The following is a 20,181-nucleotide window of genomic DNA, read 5'->3' as shown; positions in this document are numbered from 1 at the left end:
CTGCTCTCATCCTCGTAGTCCCTCAAACAGCTGCTGACCTTTTCCCTCTCATTCCCCTGCTAGAAAGAGGCCACGGTTAAACCAAAGATCACACATAACAAGTGCATTTGGCTTAGGACTTCATCCATCGGGTGAAAACAGCACCAGTGCACCATCTGGGTTTACACCTCAGTGTTAACCAAGCTTTATTTATTGTCCTGGCTTTATTTAAATAAAAGCAGGGGTACCTGGGTGGCTCAGTCCGTTGAGCATCCCACTCTTGATTTCAGCTCAGGTCATGATCCCAGGTTCTTAGGCTTGAAACCTGTGTGGGGCTTCATGCTGAGCGTGGAAGCTGCTTACGATTCTCTCTCTCTTGAGGAAGCCTGGGTGACTCAGTTGGTTAAGTGTCTGACTTCGGCTCAGGTCATGATCTCACAGTTCGTGGGTTTGATCCCTGCATTGGGCTCTGTGCCGTCAGCTCGGAGCCTGGAGCCTGCTTTGGATTCTGTGTCTCCCTCTCTCTCTGCCCTTCCCCTGCTTGCACTCCGTATCTTTCTCTCTCAAAAATAAATAACACACTCTCATAAATAATAAATAAAAGCAAGCTTTCCCCCCTCCCCTTCAATTGCTATCTTCTTTGGAACCACCGGATGTGAGGCAGACCACAGGGAAATTATCTCGCTCCTTCAGAGATTCCCAAGAGATCCCATGACTGGATTCGGGGATTACAGACTACTACAGTGAAAACCTGGAAGGGGAAAAACCCCACTACCTATATCAAAGGCTGCTCTGTGCCAAGCACTGCACTTTACATTTCTAAGTTAATTTTTTCCCAACAACCCTCAAGATAATTACCACCTTTTATGTAACAGGACTGAGGCTCCAAGAGGTTTTGTAACATGCAGGACTTTCATCAAGATCTGTCTTACTGAACGCATGCTCCTTTCACTCCTAGCAAATTGACCTCCAAAAGTTCAATAGCCCCAGAAAGCATCATAGTGTATGTTAAATGCTAGAAGCCCCTCTCCAACCTCACAGGACAGGAAACCCAAAGTGTCCTCCATGGGCACCAATTGCTACAGGATTTTCCAGCATTAGTTCTGATTTCAAGAATGTCACTTGGTTATCAAAAGTACGCTTGAACAACCACATGACATTGTGTTTTGGTCGCTGCGGGGCACATGGGAGCCACAGTCATCCGCTTCCCCAGCACGGGCCCCCCAGAACACTCTAGACATTTAGAGGCGCCAGACTGCAGGGCTCACAGACTGGACGGAGGAACGTGATTTATTGGTTCCTTCGGGTTCACCATATCCGACGCCCCCGCCCGCGACGTAGGATGTTAAAGTGCAGTCAGTGCATCTTTTGATAGGGGACGTGCTCACCCTGCAGCGGCTCCCAGGGCCTCAGGGAGGCCTGGGCGCGGCATCCTCGATCGGGTCTCCCCGCTGGGCGTACGGAGGAGAAAGGCCGCCTCCGACTCTTGCGCGGGAGCAAGGTCCCAGTGCCCACGATGGAAGTCCCAGCTCACGCTGACTTCCCGCCGCCGCCGCCCATCCAGTTCTTCCTCCAGGCCACGTTCTCTTGCGTGGCCGCTGCCTCCTGCAGAGTGGCTAGCACTAACTCTTTGGTCCTGACCGCCTCCTCCCTGCGCCGCGGGTCTTGCTCGGGCATCTCCTGCGGGCGGGAAGGGAGGTTCGCAGTCCTGACCCCCAGCCCGGGGGCTCTCCGCCCGCCCACCCCACCTCGGACTTCCAGTCGCCCCCACCTTCAGCATCGCCTGCTTCCGCTGCTCTCCCGGAGCCACGAGGACAAAGAGCGCGGAGCCCACGCCAGCCCCGGCGCCCAGAAGGGCACCCACGATCAGCGCTTTGCGCAAGGTCTCCATGGCCGACCGCGCGACCAGCGAGGCGCTCTCCGGGGCCTCCCGCAGCCTAGAAGGCGAGCCACGACGTCTCACCGCTCCCCGCGCAGGCTAGAGCGGCCCACGGAGAAAACCATAGAGATGGGGCCGGGCTAGAGGGCCTGATCAGCGAAACCTTCGAATCTAGAGCACCTGGGTCTTAAAAGACTGGTTTTAACTGGGAAGCTTGAGCGCGTCCAAAAGCGTTGGACTTGAGGGCCGAGCACCGGACCCATTGCCATGAAGTCCAGAGTGGGATTGCTAAAGGGAGCGTGCGTGTCGGAGTGCGTGTCTTCATGGTTGCTGTGGGTTTTACGGCTGCCCAGTTCCGAAATTTCCTGGTCGATACAGGGCTAGGGCTGTGCTCTGTAGTTTCCTACAATAACTTGTGGTTTTTCAGTACAGCACATACCGGACATCCAGATACTTACATCAGTCTATTGATCCACTCCAAATCTCAACTTCTGAACAAAAACTCAAAGCCAAATGTACTGGGGGGGGGTGGGGGGGTGGAAGGTATACATATGTTATTATTTTTCTTTATTTTACTTGTTAAATTAACGTATTGAAAGTAAATTTGTTTTGTTTTGTTTTGTTTTGTTTTGTTTTGTTTTGTTTTGTTTTCATCATGGGAAACCCTTGGCTCCCCCACCCCACCCCTGGCATGAAAACTCTGGGTTTGGAGTAACATACCGAGTTCTAGTTTGGAGAAGAAAGCACCTTTTAGTTGTGTGACTCTGGGCAAATCATTTAAGTTCTTTGTGCCTCGGCTTCTGCATCAGAAAATAGGGCTAATGACAGTATCTTTCTCATAGTTTTAGGATAATTAAATGAGTTGATATATAAAGCATTTAAAAACAGTTACTGGTAAATAGTAAACACCCTATAAATATTCATTAAGTAAGACACAAAGAAACATGTCAAATTGGGAGACCCAGTGAGCAAAGGAATCAGGAAATTCCAAGTTTGTTAGCAAAGCTCTTCACTCCCAGGGCTTTAATCCAGATGCCCTTGTTGACTCCTACCCTCCTGCCTTTCCCAGTGACACCGGGGAGTGAGACCTAAAGCTCCTATCCCATCTCTTGGGATTTTCCCCTCCCCTGGAAGGCCCATAATCTCCTAGCTTGTCATTCTCTTCTCAGAAGTGATTAGGGGCCAGCCTCCAAGGATTAAAGGAGCAGTCTGTGGAGTGTCTGAGTAGGGGTACTCCACTTTGAGTTCAACCACTCTGCCCTCTAAGAATTAGAACCCATGGCCCTTGTGCCAGGGAGCAGCGAGGATGGGCCTTGGCCTAGAGATAGCCCAAGCTCCTCCCAGCACCCAGAAAGTCCTAGGCTGACCAGCCCCCTGTGGATGGACAGAGGAGAAATTGGCAGGGTTGAAGGTCACCAGGATGTTCAGGTTAGTACTCCCCTACCCTGTGTCTTGCTGCTGACTCATCTTCCAGTTTGGTCCAAGCACCCTGCTTATCCTGATTCAGGTGGTCTCTCAAAAGACTCGCCTGCCCTCCATTGTGGTGGAAGCTTCTGAGGGGAGTGAAGAGAGCGGGGAGCTGGGTTGGCCACAAGAGGAGCTGCTGCTGCTCACTGATGAGGAAGAGGAGGCCGAGGTCTTCTTCCAGGACCAAAGTGAAGAGGCAGGTGAGGGAGGCGGCTGCTTCAGTGGGGCCGTTGTGACCTGGATATTCTTCTGGGCAGGGCCCAGATGGAAAACTCAGTTGTGTCCCCTGCATTAAGCAGTACCAGGCACACAGTAGGTGCTTAGTTCATGCAGTGAAGAATAACATAGAGGTGGAGAGAAAAGTCAAAGTGTCTGGCAAAGTTGAACGTTAGAGGGAAGTTGTAATGTCAGATGGGTGATGCCTTTTAATTATTTTTAAGATATACTTAATATTTTAAAATACATTGTTTTTAAAATATTCTAAAACAATGTTTTAAATGTTTTAAAATATTTACATCATTTGTTGTGTGTGTGGGGGGAATGTAATAAAATTATCCCAAATCGACTACCCAGAGAGAAGTTACATTTTGGATGCCTTTTCTTCCAGAATTTCCCCCATGTCTGATACTGTTATAAAAGCTTAGGGGCGCCTGGGTGGCTCAGTCGGTTGGGCGTCCAACTTCAGCTCAGGTCATGATCTCGCGGTCCGTGAGTTCGAGCCCCGTGTCAGGCTCTGTGCTGACAGCTCAGAGCCTGGAGCCTGTTTCAGATTCTGTGTCTCCCTCTCTCTCTGACCCTCCCCCGTTCATGCTCTGTCTCTGTCTGAAAAATAAATAAACGTTAAAAAAAAAAAATTAAAAAAAAAAAAAAAAGCTTATTTATTAGGACTTACAGTGTGCCACGCACTGTGCTAAACACTTTTATCTCATGATTTTCAGAACTCAGTGGGGGAGACCCTTTTATCCTCATGAGAAAACTGAGGCCATGAAATCAGGCTCTTCTTTACAATTGCTGTATTACTTTTTTATAAGCAAAAGAAAAAAACATCAAACTAATTTGCTTCATCTTTCAAAAAGTCAGTAATGTATCAGGAATACTTTTCACTTTTTTTAATTTAACGTTTATTTTTTAGAGAGAGAGACAGAGCGTGAGCATGGGAGGGGCAGAGAGGGAGACACAATCTGAAGCAGGATCCGGGCTCTGAGCTGTCAGCACAGAGCTGAAGTGAGGGTCAAACTCAAGGACCTGATATCATGACCTGAGGCGAAGTAGGACACTTAACCGACTAAGCCACCCAAAAGCCCCCAGGAATACTTTTCACTTTTTTTTTTTTTTTTTTTGTCTTTTATCTGTGGAATGATTTATGGTATGCATAATTTAAGCCTTACAATAATGCTGTGTGAATAGGAACTGCTATCACCAGGATACAGATGAGAAGGCTCTGGCTCAGCTTCCACCCCTTTAGTTTTGAGATTTGGATTTTTCAAAGAGATTAGCACATTAAAAAGGCAGACAGTTCTTTAACACAGAGAGGTCTGCTGTTGTTTCCCTCAAATCCATTCTTCCTCCTTTAGGTATGCAGGACCTGGTGCTTGCAAATAGAAAGTCAAATGATTTGGGGGGTCCTAATTGTGTTTAAATAATTGTATAAAAACTTTTAACCATCTAGCAACACTTTTTATAATATGAATTTTAAGTTTTTTTTTTTTTTTAATACTTTTCACTTTTAATGGGCTCTTCAACTCTCCTCTCCCCGAGGCTGGACTTGGAGCCCACTGGACCCCAGATCTCCGTTAAGAACCTTTAACCCAGAACCCAGCTGGGGGCAGGAACAGGTGGAACAAGAGGTCTCCTGGATTCCCGAGGACACAGAGTATCAGGAAGCCTCCAACCCCTGTCCTCTCTGGAACCCAGCAACAGGCTCCCATGTGTGTAGAAGCTGCTTTGTGGAATATTCACACCTCCTGCCTCCCGGGAGCTTTGAGGGTAAGTATTTGTTCTCTCTCCCTCAACATTTCAGTGAAGTTTGTTAGGAGGCCCTTCTGGCTGTCCTATCAATCTTCCCCTTTTCACAGGGTGAGAACACTGAGGCTTGGAGGTTGGGCCACTGGCTCACATCAGTCAGTCAGTGCTGGGATTTGGATTAAGAACTCCTCTCTTTAAACAAAAAACCCCCAGAAACTCGATCTGTGCCCATAGGTATTCCAGTTAGTAGGGGTTAGAAGCCTTCTCTAGTTAGCACTCCTCTTGTGCCTGGCATTGCTAAGTGCTAAATGTTTCACCTGACATTGTATGTAATCCCAACTCCACCTATTATTATTCCTACCTTGCCGAGGTGTAAACTGGGGCATGGAGACATTCAAAAATATGTGCACGCGGCTAGAAAATATGGAGGCCAGCCCTAAGATCCTCGCTTCCCAGCCGTCATACAAAGATGCAAAAAATTCTCTTCACCTCTTTCCTCACCCAACAGAAAAATTATGTAGAGCTAGAACTAAAGTCTTTAATGAGAGACTTGAACCAAGTAAGCAAAGTAGGGGATGCCCCTGAAAGGGCCTAGCTCCTGCACAGTCACAGTCCAGCCTTGGGACCCTTGCTCCAGGCAGGGTAGCCGCACATCAGGGTCCTCATCGGAGAACTGAATCAGGGTCCCCCGGGGGCTTAGGACCCTTAGGCATTCTGACAGAAGCTGGTAAGCCCCAGGCAGACCGCCCCGGGCAACAGCATCCCAGGTGCCCTTATCCAGCACTAGCTGGAAGGAGCCTGAGGGAGCCACGGGCTCCAAGTTCTGGGCATCAGCCTGTATGAACTGTAGTCGAGAGGCAGGGTGCCCAGGGTACAGGGGTATTTGGTCTTGGCCACCTTCCAGGAGGCTGTTCATGTGGGCCACGGCCACAGGAGAGAAGTCCACCCCCAGCACATCCACAGGAATTGGACACTTGGTGTAGAGACCTGTACATAGGCTGGAGGTCCCACAGCCCACGTCCAACACCCGCAGTGGATAGGCAGCCCGTGCCTCCTGCAGCAGCGGCAGCAGGAACCCCTGGGCTTCCTCATACCCAAAGAACCAGTCGAACGTGGGGACGCTGCCCACTCGGGGACCGCTGTGGAGCTTATCCCAGAGGCGACGGTGGGCCAGGCAGTTACCAGCCAGGGAGCCTGTGGACACGAGTGGGGCACATGTGTCACCCAGCACCCAAGTTTCATCAGATTGCTGAAAAAAACCCAAAAAAACAAAAAACAAAAACAAACCGGTGGAATATACCCTGGGGTTTGAAGAATCACAATTTCAGGGATTAGGGTCACTAAGAACACGCCTTGCCCTCCCACTCTGCCTACCTTCCCTACTCAACAAAGCTCGGCGCGCCCCAGCCGCCAGGGTCGCCACGTGGAGAGTTGCTCGCCGCGCGGCCATCTGGAGATCCCGGCAAGGTCGGCCAGAGAACCTTCTGCGAAATGTCGCCCGCACTCCCGAAGGAGCCTGAGGTCCAAGAGAAAGGTTGCAAATTCCGCTTTGTGGGATAACGCGAACAGCCTAATGACAACCATGGAAAAAACGCGGACACACACTTACTACGGCAGGAAAGGCCTTTATTGTTGGCAACGGTAAATTAAAAGAGGAGGGGGACACGACAGCTCCGGTTCCAGGGGCGGCTCCCCAAACCTGAAATAAAAGGATAAGTCGTGAGCACCCCAGGGAGGAGTCTGCAGAACCTCGGTTCCGCTGGGCTCCTTGGAGCCGGTGTCCCGGCGGTTGAGGATAGAACCCGCGGACCGGAAGCCGCGGGCACCGAAGACATGACGCCGAGGGGCCAGAGCCCTTTCCCTCTGCCTCCGTACATTACGGGGGCCGGGACCGTACACCCGGCCCCCGCCAAGAAAAGGAGGGTGCGCAGGCCCCGCCCAGAACCCCCGCCGAGCCTTGTAGCTCCGAAACCTACCTACGCACCTACTTTTTCGCCGTCCCGGGAGAGAACTAGAACGCCGCCGAGCTGCTTTATATACCCTCAGTACCCGCCCCTGGGCTGCGATTGGCTCGCGGAGGCCGAGGGGCGGGGCCTACGCGGACGCTGCGCAGAGCCAAAACGCCGGCCGCGAACCACAGTCGTTGCGCAGCCATGGGGGCTCCCGGGGGAAAGATCAACCGGCCCCGAACGGTGATTGTGTGGGAGCCCCGACTTCGTTTCCCCAGGCGTCTTGGAGCCCTCTAATCTCGCCAGAGATGAGATCTATGGGCCGGAGTCGCCGGGTGCGGGGTCCTGGGTCGCGGTGCGCGGCTTCCGTCTGATTAGCATCTTCCTCCCCCTCAGGAGCTGAAGAAGAAGCTGTTCAAGAGACGACGGGTGTTGAACCGGGAGAGGCGACTGAAGCACCGGGTAGTGGGAGCTGTAATAGACGAAGGCCTGATCACGCGGCACCACCTCAAGAAGCGGGCGTGAGTGCCAGACTCTCTTCCCTTTGCCCCGCCCCCTCCCGCCCCGAGTCCCCTTTCTCCTCCGTGTCGATCTCCACAGCAGGTATCACCTCCGCTTTTCTTGTGCACTGACTTTATACAAGGCACGTTTGTCAGCTGTGTTTTTGCCTACACCGTGCTAGCGTGCGGACAACACTGGTAGCTCACAACCTCTTTGGGTCTCGGACCCGACTAAGAATCTAAGAACTGTCGACTCACCCACCTCCCCAGATAACATTGTACCTTCACATAAATTTTTATAAGTAAACTTAAACTTTTTTATTAAAAAATTTTTTTAACATTTTAAATTTATTTTTGAGAGACAGCATGAGCAGGGAAGGGGCAGAGAGAGAGACACACACACAGAATCCGAAGCAGGCTCCAGGCTCTGAGCTGTCAGCACAGAGCCCGATGCGGGGCTCAAACCCACGAACTGTGAGATCATGACCTGAGCCCAAGTCGGAAGCTTAACCAACTGAGCCACCCAGCTGCCCCTAAATATATATTTTTTAATTTTTTTTTTAACATTTTATTTATTTTTGAGACAGGGAGAGACAGAGCATGAACGGGGGAGGGTCAGAGAGAGAGGGAGACCCAGAATCGGAAACAGGCTCCAGGCTCTGAGCTGTCAGCACAGAGCCCGACGCGGGGCTCGAACTCACGGACCGCGAGATCATGACCTGAGCTGAAGTCGGCCGATTAACCGACTGAGCCACCCAGGCGCCCCGAATATTTTTATTTCTGAGAGAGAGAATGTGAGTGGAGGAGAGGGGCAGAGGGAAAGAGAATCCCAAACAGGCTCCATGCTCAGCGCAGAGCTCCACACGGGGCTCCATCCCACGATCCTGGTATGGTGACCTGAGTCAAAACCAAGAGTCAGACACTCAACCAACTGGGTGTCAGAAATATTGAAAATAGGGGCGCCTGGCCGGCTCACTTGGTAGGGCGGACCATTCTTGATCCTTGCAGTTCATGAGTTCAAGCCCCACATTGCGCGTGGAGACTACTTAAAATAAAATAAAATTAAATTAAAAAGTATTGAAGATAGAAGGAAAAATAGTTTTCCCTTACAAATTCTTGCTATATACCAAGTTTTAACACTTAATGTTAAGTACTCTATATATATGTACGGGAGTAGTGTTAAGCATGTTACTGGCTAAATGTTGGAAAGATTTAACTCAGAGCCTAGATTTTCAGGGTCTTTCTACTTGAGTCCAAAGACATTTTCTTTTCTTTTTTTTTTTAGTTTTTCATGTTTTACTTATTTTACAGAGAGAGAGAGCAGGGGAGGGGCAGAGAGAGAGGGAGACACAGAATCGGAAGCAGGCTCCAGGCTCTGAGCTGTCAGCACAGATCCCAACGTGGGGCTTGAACTCACAAACTGTGAGATCATGACCCGAGCCGAAGTCAGATGCTTACCCTACTGAGCCACCCAGGCGCCCCAAAGGCGTTTTCAATAGCCAGAACCAGCCTGCGGTGGTTCCGGTTAACCTGGACATCTTTGCTCTTACCAACCCTTCAGGTCCAGTGCACGTGCCAACATTACTCTCTCTGGGAAGAAGCGCAGAAAACTCCTCCAGCAGATCCGGCTGGCCCAGAAAGAGAAAGCAGCCATGGACGGTGAGGCTGGGGCAAAGAGGTGAGGTGAGGGGGCAGCCTGGATTCACTGGGGGTCCTTCATGCTTCCTCTTTGCTTTTGCTCAGTGGAAGCCCCCACGAGGCAAGCCAGGACTAGTGAACTGCAGCCCAAACGGCAAAAGAAGACGAAAGCCCCCCAAGATGTAGACATGGAGGACCTCGAAGATAAGAGCTAAATCCCCACGCCTCCCACCGGAAGATTCTCAGCTGGAGCCAGGAGGACTCTGGTTATTTCGGAGGACTTTGGAGAAGGCATTGCCCCTTTTCGCTCTTCTCAGATTCCTTTTCCTTAATGGCCTAGGGAGCTGCCCTGTAGGAATGCGTCGAGAGGAAGAGCGTGGAGAAGGAAGATGGGAGACGGGGGTCCTTAACAGTCAGCTCAATTTGTAATAAAGCCCTAGACTTCTCACTGAGATGTGTGTGATTAAATGTAGGAACGGGGCGGGGTCTGTGAGTGGGGAAACGAGACAGGAAATAGGACCCACGGAGCTTACTTGAGCAAAGGCAACGAGAAGCCAGCCTCTGTGCCTGGCTGGCTCAGTCAGTAGAACATGCGACTCTAGATCTCAGGTTGTGAGTACGAATCCCAACTGGGTGTAGAGATTACTTAAAAAAAAAAAAAAAAGTCAGCGGCACCTAGGTAGCTCAGTTGGTTAAGCATCTGACTTCAGCCCAGCTCACGATGTCACCTTTGTGAGTTTGAGCCCCACATCGGGCTTAGTACTGACAGTGTGGAGCCTGCTTGGAATTCTCTCTCCCTCTCTCTGTCCCCATCACTTGTGCTTTCTCTCTCAAAATAAATAAGTAAACTTAAAAAAAAAATCCACTGTTATTTAAAAAAATTTGGGGGGGGACACTTGGGTGGCTCAGTCAGTTAAGCATCTGACTCACAGTTTTTGAGTTCAAGCCCCGTGGGCTCTGTGCGGACATCTCGGAGCCCGGAGCCTGCTTCAGATTCCGTGTCTACCTCTCTTGGCCCCTCCCCTGTTCTCTCTCTCTCTCTCTCTGTCTCTCCCTCTCTCTCTCCTTCTCAAAAATAAATTAACATTAAAAAAAATTGGCTTGAAGTAAATAAAAAATAAATTCTTGTTTTAAAGTAAGTTCTACGCAGGGCTTGAACTCATGACCTTGAGATCAAGACTCGCACGCTCTACCGACTCAGCCAGCCAGTCGCCGAGGATTATATTTTTAATAAAGTGAAGACCGAGCATTATTTTTCCCATTTAACATTCAGAACTTCTGTTGGATGACAGGACTGGGGGTGTTTAATTAAAGTGAAAAGCTGCCTGTGTGGAGGTGTGTTCAACAGGGGGGAAAAACATCTCTCTGCCCTGTTTAATCTGTGTAAGCTTCTTTGGAAGAGGGAGGGTTTGGGTCCAGCGTTGCACCTCCTTTCTCCCTGCCACAGCCCATCCCACCTCACCCCTCTGCCAACTACATATTTTGAATTTCAAATTCAGTAAAGAATCTGTACAATGAACCTTTATAAATGCACTCTACTTAAATTTGCCAATTTTTAGCATTTTCCAACAGTTCTATCTGTATGCACTTGCAAATATGTACGCATGTGTCTTTGTTGACTCATTGGAAAGTCAATTGCAGATGAGATTTTTACCCCAGAGAACATTCCTTCTTTTTTTTTTTTCTTAAGGTTTTTTTGTTGTGTTGTGTTGTGTTGTGTTAGTGTTGTGTTTTGTGGTTTTTTTTGAGAGAGAGCCAGCAGGGGAAGAAGCAGAGAGGAGAGAGAGAATCCCAAGCAGGCGTTGCACTGTCAGTAAGGAGTCCCACTTGGGACTCAAACTCACCAACTGTGAGATGGTGACCTGAGAGGAAATCAAAATCAAGAATTGGCCGCTTAACTGACTGAGCCACCCAGGTGGCCCAGAACATTATTTTATATAGCCAAAATACTCTTATCACACCTAAGACATTTAACATTAGCTAATACTGACTTTTTCATATTTGAATTTCCTTAATTGTTCCAATAATATCCTTTTGTTGTTGTTGTTGAGAGAGAGAGCGTGAGCAGGGGAGAGGGGCAGAGGGAGAGAGAGAGAATCTAGGGCGCCACACTCAGTGAGGCCCAACACAGCCCAATCCCACAACCCTGTGACTACAACCTGAGTGGAAATGAAGAGTGGGACCTCAGCCTACTGAGCCAAATATAATATTTTTTATAGCTGTTTTCCCCCTCAATCCAGGAGTTAATCAAGGATCATGTAACTTCATTTAATTGTCCTATCTCTTTTGTCTCCTTCAACAGTGCTTTTTTTTTTAAATGTTTATTTTTGAGAGAGCGCAAGTGGGGGTGGGGCATAGAGAAGGGGACAGAGGATCAGAAGTAGGCTCTTCACTGACAGTAGCAAGCCCGACGTGGGGCTTGAACTCATGAACCACAAGATCGTGACCTGAGCAGAAGCTGGACGCTCAACCAACTGAGCCACCCGGGTGCCCCTCATTCCACAGCACTTCTACCTACTTTAGGTAACTTGACATTTTTGAAGACCCCAGTGTAATTTTATTTATTTATTTAGGAATAATCCATTTCCCATTGCTTACATCAATTTGTCTCACGATTAGTGCTTCTAAGTGTAGAAACTTGGTTAAGTGGGTGTCTGTCAGATTTCTCCATTGTTAAAGTATACTTTCCCTTTGTAATTCATAAGTAACCTTTGGGGCTGCTACTCTGAGATTGTATGAATACTCTATTCCCCCAAATCCTTTCACCCCGTGATTTTAGCACCCATGATAATCTTTACCTAGTAAGTTACTGCACAAAATGGTAATTTTCTAATTTTATCCTTCATTCACTGATATTATTCATGTGATATATTCTGTAAAGAAAACCCCTTCCTCTATAAAAATATCACTATGGATTCTGATTGTTTCTCAGTGTGTCATAATCTATGACTATTGCTTTTACAGGCTTGAAGTCATGGCCAACATTTGGCCAACAGGAGCCTTTTCAAAGTGGTCTCTGTGTCCTTTCGACACAACACCATCCGTATTTGAGCACTTCCTTGTTTTCTGACATGATGATCTGTTCCAATCTCACCTGCTACTTCCCCTGGCCTAAGACTGGGATCAGCCAATTTTCCAGGGAAACAGAATTATGTCCAGTTTTGAACACAGAAAGGAAAAGCGGTTGTTTGAAAATGTATTCAGATGCAGTAAAGAGAGGAGGGGAGGCCATAGGAAGGAGAAGTAAAGACATTTTTTTTTTTAATTTATGTTTTTTTGAAGTAGGCTCTGCATCCAATATGGGGCTTGAACTCATGACCCTGAGACTAAGTGTTGCACACTCTACTGACTGAGCCAGCCAGGTGCCTCAGGAAAGACATTTTTAATATTTTGAGACACACAGAGAGAGAGGGAGACAGAGCATGAGTGGGGGAAGGGCAGAGAGGGAGGGAGACACAGAATCTGAAGCAGACTCCAGGCTCTGAGCTGACAGAGCTTCACATGGGGCTCAAACTCATGAACCACAAGATCATGACCTGAGCTGAAGTCGGACGCTTAACTGACTGAGCCACCCAGGTGCCCCATCTTCTTTTTTTAATTAAAAAAATTATTTTAAATCTTTTTTTATTTTTGACAGAGAGAGTCAGAGTATGAGCAGGGGAGGGGCAGAGAGAGAGGGAGACACGGAATCTGAAGCAGGCTCCAGGCTCTAAACTGTCAGCACAGAGCTGGAAGCAGGTCTCTAACTCAGGAGCTGTGAGATCGTGACCTGAACTGAAGTCAGACACTTAACTGGCTGAGCCACCCAGGCGCCCTTTAATAAGTGATCTTAAGTGATGTTTGCAAAAATCTGTCAGATAGGAGACATACGCATTTTACAGATAAGGAAATGGGCTTCAAACAGTTGGGTCAATTGCTCAGGGCTACACTGCTGATAAATTGCAGACATGAATCTAGATCTGTCCAACACCAAAACAGGCACCTGTGGATTATGAAATCCTTAAGAGCAAGGACCACATAAAAGTCTTATTCCTGGAGAACTTACATGTTTCAAAAGTCTCCTTAAATTTTTTTTTTACATTTATTTATTTTTGAGAGACAGTGAGACAGGGTGCGAGCAGGGGTGGGGCAGAGAGAGAAGGAGACACAGAATCCGAAGCAGGCTCTAGGCTCTGAGCAAGCTGCCAGCACAGAGCCCAAGGCAGGGCTTGAACCCACAAAGCGTGAGATCATGACCTGAGCCGATGTTGGACGCTCAATGGACTGAGCCACCCAGGCACCCCAAAAATCTCCTTTTACAGATCATAAGTTGAGGCTCTCAGATGGTAAGTATTGGGTCCCAGTTGGAGACAGTGTTAGGAGCAGAAATATTTATTGTTCTAGAACAGATCTTGCTAGTAGGTAGTATATGATGGGGAGAACAAAGGCAAAAGGAAAAAAAATAAACTTCCTTACAACTTATAGCCTATTGACAAGTACTTGAGACAAGCAGAGTGGCCTTCCTCTGGAAGCTTAGCTGTCTCAATGTTAATATGTTGCAAGAGGCAAAAGACAACCTTAGCGTGACATTAGTGGGACCTCCAGGATCCTGTAATAAATTCCTTTGGAAACTTCCTTTATCTCTACCTGCCCAAGATACATGTTAGCAATCATCGCCTAAACATATGACCCACTAATACACATTTAAGGGCGCTCACACTAAGAGTTTACTAGGTTGTAGTAAATGATCTTTTTCTAACAACAACTAGCCCCTCAAGATCCTAGAAACCTCTCTTCCAAATTCCTTAGAGACCTAATGCTCTTCCTAACCCCCTCCCCAACCTGAAAGTTTATAATCAGCGCCTCCTTACAAACCAATAGTAGCTCTTTTTGCCCACAGGTCCTGTTCCCGTTTTAGCACCGAAGACGTCTCAAGAATTCTTTCTTGACTGTTCACTCGTGAATCCCAACATTTAGGATCAGTGAACATATTCCCTGGTTTCAATTTTCGCAACACCCTAGGAGGTAGTTGTACTGTTACCATTCTCATTTCCCTAGGAGGAAGCAGGCATAGGGAGGATAAGAAGAGTACACAGCCAGTAAGTGGAAGAGCTGAAGCTTAAGCTAGACAGACTGGCCATTTTGGGGGCTATTGATGAATGCATAGGAGTTCGTCATACAGTTTCCAGGCTCCCTCTCCGCAAGGGAGAGGGAGGGCCCTGAGTTGGCAGGTTGGGGAGAGAGAGCAAAGCCTAAAGAACGGAGACTAACATGACTGTAGAGCCAGCCTGTGACTGGAAGAACACCTACAACCCAATTTATTTCGGACTTCCTCTTCCTCCCTCTCTTTCCTTTTCCTCTCGGGAATTTTCTCTCCCTTCTTTCGTTCTCCACCCCCACCCCCCGCCCCCCCCCCGCCTCCCGCCTCGCTTTTCCCTTCCCTTCTCTCCTTTAACTGCTTTCTCCATTGTCACGGTCTATTTACTTATCTACTTGTTTATTCGTTTAATATTGTCACTGTTTGTTGATTAAAATATTTCCCAGTGCTTCCTTTTTTTTTTTTAATTTTTTTTTACGTTTATTTATTTTTGAGACAGAGAGAGACAGAGCATGAACGGGGGAGGGGCAGAGAGAGAGGGAGACACAGAATCGGAAGCAGGCTCCAGGCTCCGAGCCATCAGCCCAGAGCCCGACGCGGGGCTCGAACTCACGGACCGCGAGATCGTGACCTGGGCTGAAGTCGGACGCTCAACCGACTGAGCCACCCAGGCGCCCCAGTGCTTCCTTTTTTAAAAACCTCTTGAGTTGAATATTTTGTATTTTTGGCTTTAGACAAAAATAATTAAATCCAGTGTGAATAGCCGCAGCCTGCTTTAGTTTGTGTGTCAAAGGCCCTTTGGGTGGGAAATGGTTTTGTTGCGGGCGGGTCGGCTTCTTGCTGTCACAGTCGCAGTCCTGCTCCGGGGAGCCCGACTCCGGTCCGGAACCAACATACGAGGGTCGCGGACGTCGCCGGACTGGTTTTCCTGCGAAGCCTAGTCGCTGGTTCCTTTCAGGGTTCCCGTCAGCGCGCATGCGCTACCTGCGCTTCGCCGCTCCCGCCTCGGGCTCGGGCTAGGGCTCCGGGATGTCCGCGTTGTGCGACCCTCCCGGGGCCCCAGGGCCTCCCGGGCCTGCCCCGGCCACCCACGGTCCCGCGCCGCTCAGGTAGTCAGAGCCCCTGGCATCTTCCCCCACCGCGCGGCCCTGCGCCGATCCCCAGCCTTCTCGGCAGAAACCCGGATCCTACCTCGAGAACTCGCGTCAGGGTTCTCAGAGATTCCTGGTCGGGTCTTCCCAGAACTCAAGGGGCTGCCGCGCCAAAACTCTGGGCTCCAGTGCCCGCCCTTCTAAGGTCTCGGTCGTGCCTCCCCCTAACCCGCAGCGCCCCGTTACCCCAGATCCCGGCCTTGTTCTCACAGGAGTTGGGGATATCAGAACTCTTGGGAACCCAGCTGTCCTGCCCCTTTTAGAGCCGAGAGAACCCAGGGTCCCCTGGCTTCATGGAGTCTCCCTGAGAACCCAGGCCCACAAAATGCTTCCCTCTAGCCTTTCCCTTGTCCTGCAACTAAGATACTCCCCCTTACCTTAGGGTGGTTTATTCATTTATTTAAGAAATCAAGGCACAGTCGGAGCCCTAGAGGATGCGGTCTTTGGCAGAAAAGGCAGTAAGAGGAAGGGGACTTTGCCTCCTCCCGTAACACTGGCTTCCGAACCTCTACGACTGAAGCCATACGTTTTGGGAGGGGAAGGGGCTGGAAGGCAGACATTATTACCTTGTATGAACCCTGGGGATACCGTGGTTCCAAGGCACACTGAGAATGCTGGGAAGGTGGTGGTTGTTGATGTGGGGTCCAAGTGGTGTGTGCTTAGGATGCTTGCAGAATATGGGAGGAAACAGGTACTAGGAGGCCTTAACGAGGGTGCTTGTGTTTTGGGGGAAGGGCAGTAAAGTTGGAAAGGTGTTTTTAAAGCAGATGTTGTAGCCACACAAGGTATACTTACTCGATTAAACGAATACTTAATGGAGTGCTTTCCATATACCAGGCACCTCAGTTGAAGGGTATTCGGTGTTGAAGAGCACAGAAATGTTTACTGCCCTCTTGGAGCTTATAGTCTGATTACTTAACCTTGGTGTCTTTATCTGTAAAATGGGAACATAATAGTACCTACCTTATCGGGCTGTTGGCTGGATTGAAATAATACATATAAAGTACTTCAAGAGTACCTGAGATGAGTTATCTAACATAGACATTATTGTTATTATTGAAAGAAAAATAGGTAGCGTTTATTGGGTGATTGATTAGTGGAAACTTGATATGGTGCATCAGTGCTTCACTTACATTATCTTTTGAAGCACAGTTATCCCTGTTTTATGTGGAAAAAACCCAAAGCTCACAGAGGGAATGTAATGTGCCCACCATCTCCCAACACTCTAAGTCTGCTTCTCTTGCTTTCTTTTCAGTGCTCAAGAGCTGTCCCAGGAAATCAAGGCTTTTCTGACTGGTGTGGACCCTATCCTGGGCCACCAACTCTCGGCCCGGGAACATGCTCGCTGTGGCCTTCTCCTGCTCCGCTCTTTGCCACCGGCTCGGGCCGCCGTGCTTGACCACTTGCGAGGCGTCTTTGATGAGAGCGTCCGGGCCCACCTGGCTGCCTTGGACGAAAGCCCTGTGGCTGGCCCCCCTCACCTCCGTCCACCCCCACCCTCCCACGTCCCTGCTGGGGGACCTGGTCTAGAAGATGTGGTGCAGGAAGTGCAGCAGGTGCTGTCTGAGTTTATCCGGGCCAACCCGAAGGCCTGGGCACCTGTGATTAGCGCGTGGTCCATTGACCTCATGGGGCAGCTGAGCAGCACATACTCGGGCCAGCACCAGCGTGTGCCCCATGCCACTGGCTCCCTCAACGAATTGCTGCAGCTGTGGATGGGCTGCCGGGCCACCCGCACATTAATGGACATCTATGTTCAGTGTCTCTCAGCTCTCATTGGTAGTTGCCCAGATGCCTGCGTGGATGCCTTGCTGGATACCTCTGTCCAGCATTCCCCACACTTCGACTGGGTTGTGGCCCATATTGGCTCCTCTTTTCCTGGCACCATCATCTCCCGAGTTCTCTCCTGTGGCCTTAAGGATTTCTGTGTTCACGGTGGGGCTGGAGGTGGAGCTGGTGGCAGTGGTGGAAGCTCTTCTCAAACCCCCTCTATAGACCCCTTTCCTGGATCTCCTGCTATCCCTGGGGAGAAACGGGTGCCCAAGATTGCCTCAGTTGTAGGCATCCTAGGGCACCTGGCCTCCCGCCACGGAGACAGCATCCGACGGGAGCTTCTGCGAATGTTCCATGATAGCCTGGCAGGGGGCACTGGGGGCCGGAGTGGGGACCCCTCCCTTCAGGCCACAGTTCCCTTCCTACTGCAGCTGGCGGTCATGTCACCAGCTTTGCTGGGCACAGTCTCTGGAGAGCTGGTGGACTGCCTTAAGCCCCCAGCCGTGCTGAGCCAGCTGCAGCAGCACCTGCAGGGATTCCCCCGGGAGGAGCTGGACAACATGCTGAACCTGGCTGTGCACCTGGTGAGCCAGGCCTCTGGGGCAGGTGCCTACCGCCTGTTGCAGTTCCTGGTGGACACAGCCATGCCTGCCTCAGTCATTACCACCCAAGGCCTGGCTGTGCCAGACACTGTGCGTGAGGCCTGTGACCGGCTGATCCAGCTGCTGCTTCTGCACTTGCAAAAACTCGTTCATCACCGGGGAGGGTCTCCTGGGGAAGGGGTGCTGGGTCCGCCCCCACCCCCCCGCCCTGTGCCCTTTCTAGATGCGCTAAGAAACCACGTTGGAGAGCTGTGTGGAGAGACATTACGGTTGGAACGGAAACGCTTCCTCTGGCAACACCAGCTCCTGGGCCTGCTCTCTGTCTATACTCGGCCTAGCTGTGGACCTGAGGCCTTAGGCCATCTCCTGAGCCGGGCCCGAAGCCCTGAAGAATTGAGTCTGGCCACCCAATTATATGCGGGGCTGGTGGTCAGTCTGTCTGGCCTCCTGCCTCTGGCTTTCCGAAGCTGCCTGGCTCGGGTGCATGCAGGGACTTTGCAGCCTCCCTTCACTGCCCGGTTCCTGCGCAACTTGGCACTGCTAGTCGGGTGGGAACAGCAGGGTGGTGAGGGCCCTGCAGCCCTAGGGGCCCGGTTTGGGGAGTCTGCGTCAGCCCATTTGTCTGACCTGGCTCCTCTCCTGCTACATCCTGAGGAGGAAGTAGCTGAAGCTGCTGCCTCCCTCCTGGCCATTTGTCCCTTTCCTCAAGAAGCCCTGTCCCCCTCCCAACTCCTGGGACTGGTGAGAGCTGGAGTGCATCGCTTCTTTGCCTCTCTGAGGCTGCATGGCCCCCCAGGTGTGGCTTCGGCCTCTCAGCTTCTTACCCGCCTCTCTCAGACCTCTCCAGCTGGGCTCAAGGCTGTCTTGCAGCTGCTAGTCGAGGGAGCCTTACATCGGGGCAACACAGAACTGTTTGGAGGGGAAGTGGATAGGGACAACGAGACTCTTTCAGTTGTCTCCGCTCCTTTGGCTTCTGCCTCCCTGTTGGACACAAACCGGCGGCACACTGCAGCGGTGCCAGGTCCTGGAGGGATTTGGTCAGTTTTCCACGCTGGAGTCATCGGCCGTGGCCTAAAGCCACCCAAGTTTGTGCAGTCGCGAGATCAGCAGGAAGTGATCTATAACACCCAGAGCCTCCTCAGCCTCCTGGTGCACTGCTGCAGTGCCCCCGGGGGGACTGAATGTGGGGGCTGCTGGGGGACTCCCACCCTGAGCCCGGAGGCAGCCAAAGCAGTGGCAGTGACGTTAGTGGAGAGTGTGTGTCCTGATGCAGCTGGTGCTGAGCTAGCCTGGCCCCCTGAGGAGCATGCCCGGGCCACCGTGGAGCGGGATCTCCGCATTGGCCGGCGCTTCCGGGAACAGCCTCTGCTCTTTGAGCTGTTAAAGCTGGTAGCAGCTGCTCCCCCAGCCCTGTGCTACTGCTCCGTGCTCCTGCGGGGGCTACTGGCCGCCCTCTTGGGTCATTGGGAAGCCTCTCGCCACCCTGATACAGCTCACTCCCCTTGGCACCTGGAGGCATCCTGCACCCTGGTAGCAGTCATGGCTGAGGGAAGCCTCCTGCCACCAGCCCTGGGGAATATGCACGAGGTATTTAGCCAACTGGCACCTTTCGAAGTGCGTCTGCTGCTGCTCAGTGTCTGGGGCTTTCTCCGGGAGCATGGGCCATTGCCCCAGAAATTCATCTTCCAGTCAGAGCGTGGTCGCTTCATCCGGGACTTCTCCAGGGAGGGTGGGGGTGAGGGTGGACCCCATCTCACGGTTCTGCACAGTGTCCTCCACCGCAACATTGACCGCTTGGGGCTTTTCTCTGGCCGTTTCCAGGCACCTTCACCGTCCACTCTCCTTCGGCAGGGGACATAGCCTTTTTCATGATTCGGAAGCCAAGGGACGTTAAGCAGTGAGAGAGAGGGGGGGCTAAGGTGCTGCAGAAAGGTGGAGGCTTCTCTTCTAAACCTTGGCCTAAAGAGCGGTGTCACTTTTTTCCTCCCCCGCCTTTTTTTCTAAATAAAATTTACCGAGTTGAGAAAAGCAGAGTCCAGTGCCTCTGTCTGATGCTTAAGAGCTGGCAAAGTCGGACAGCGCCTGGCTCTGAACAATCCCGCCCCCGCCACCAGGCCACGCCCCCGGCCCCGCCTTCCGCGGGCATTTACTGTGTGCGGTCTGCCAATGGGGTAGCCGCCCGGCCGTTGTCTGGCCGGGCC

At 50.8% G+C, this 20,181-nt stretch overlaps 4 protein-coding genes and 1 non-coding gene across 11 annotated transcripts; 2 read left to right on the top strand and 3 right to left on the bottom strand.

The window, feature by feature from the left end:
- Positions 1-156: 156 nt before the first annotated feature.
- On the bottom strand, positions 157-3,443 carry LOC131488029 (ubiquinol-cytochrome-c reductase complex assembly factor 3). The gene is made up of 4 exons (XM_058689335.1): positions 3,303-3,443; positions 2,579-2,658; positions 1,751-2,376; positions 157-1,659 (listed from the first exon to the last, which is right to left on the bottom strand). Exons 3-4 carry the CDS (start codon positions 1,868-1,870, stop codon positions 1,510-1,512), a joined length of 270 nt encoding a protein of 89 aa, XP_058545318.1. The 5' UTR covers positions 1,871-2,376; positions 2,579-2,658; positions 3,303-3,443; the 3' UTR covers positions 157-1,509.
- On the top strand, positions 2,577-9,829 carry LBHD1 (LBH domain containing 1). 2 transcript variants are annotated; one of them, XM_058689321.1, is made up of 6 exons: positions 2,577-3,286; positions 3,366-3,525; positions 5,084-5,311; positions 7,636-7,760; positions 9,301-9,398; positions 9,483-9,829. In XM_058689321.1, the coding sequence occupies exons 1-6, from the start codon at positions 3,137-3,139 to the stop codon at positions 9,511-9,513; spliced, it is 792 nt and encodes a 263-aa protein (XP_058545304.1). In that variant the 5' UTR covers positions 2,577-3,136; the 3' UTR covers positions 9,514-9,829. The 2 variants fall into 2 exon arrangements, with proteins under 2 accessions (XP_058545304.1, XP_058545305.1); XM_058689322.1 differs by having other exon boundaries at positions 2,578-3,286; positions 3,381-3,525.
- On the bottom strand, positions 5,810-7,637 carry CSKMT (citrate synthase lysine methyltransferase). 6 transcript variants are annotated; one of them, XM_058689323.1, is made up of 4 exons: positions 7,267-7,384; positions 6,900-6,989; positions 6,665-6,806; positions 5,810-6,484 (listed from the first exon to the last, which is right to left on the bottom strand). In XM_058689323.1, exons 3-4 carry the CDS (start codon positions 6,738-6,740, stop codon positions 5,829-5,831), a joined length of 732 nt encoding a protein of 243 aa, XP_058545306.1. In that variant the 5' UTR covers positions 6,741-6,806; positions 6,900-6,989; positions 7,267-7,384; the 3' UTR covers positions 5,810-5,828. The 6 variants fall into 6 exon arrangements, 4 of the variants coding, with proteins under 4 accessions (XP_058545306.1, XP_058545309.1, XP_058545308.1 ...); XM_058689326.1 differs by having other exon boundaries at positions 6,674-6,806; positions 7,267-7,379; XM_058689325.1 differs by having other exon boundaries at positions 7,275-7,290.
- LOC131488955 (small nucleolar RNA SNORA57) lies at positions 7,066-7,213 on the bottom strand. The gene has a single exon (XR_009250332.1). It is a non-coding gene; the product is annotated as a small nucleolar RNA SNORA57 (small nucleolar RNA).
- Positions 9,830-15,425: 5,596 nt separating the features above from the next.
- Positions 15,426-20,013, top strand: INTS5 (integrator complex subunit 5). The gene is made up of 2 exons (XM_058689306.1): positions 15,426-15,563; positions 16,861-20,013. Exons 1-2 carry the CDS (start codon positions 15,484-15,486, stop codon positions 19,838-19,840), a joined length of 3,060 nt encoding a protein of 1,019 aa, XP_058545289.1. The 5' UTR covers positions 15,426-15,483; the 3' UTR covers positions 19,841-20,013.
- Positions 20,014-20,181: the final 168 nt, after the last annotated feature.

Source organism: Neofelis nebulosa, chromosome 10, assembly GCF_028018385.1.
Source record: "Neofelis nebulosa isolate mNeoNeb1 chromosome 10, mNeoNeb1.pri, whole genome shotgun sequence".
NCBI classification, from domain to species: domain Eukaryota; kingdom Metazoa; phylum Chordata; class Mammalia; order Carnivora; family Felidae; genus Neofelis; species Neofelis nebulosa.
Note: the sequence above shows the minus strand (reverse complement) of the source record. Positions and strands in the feature narration are given on the sequence as shown.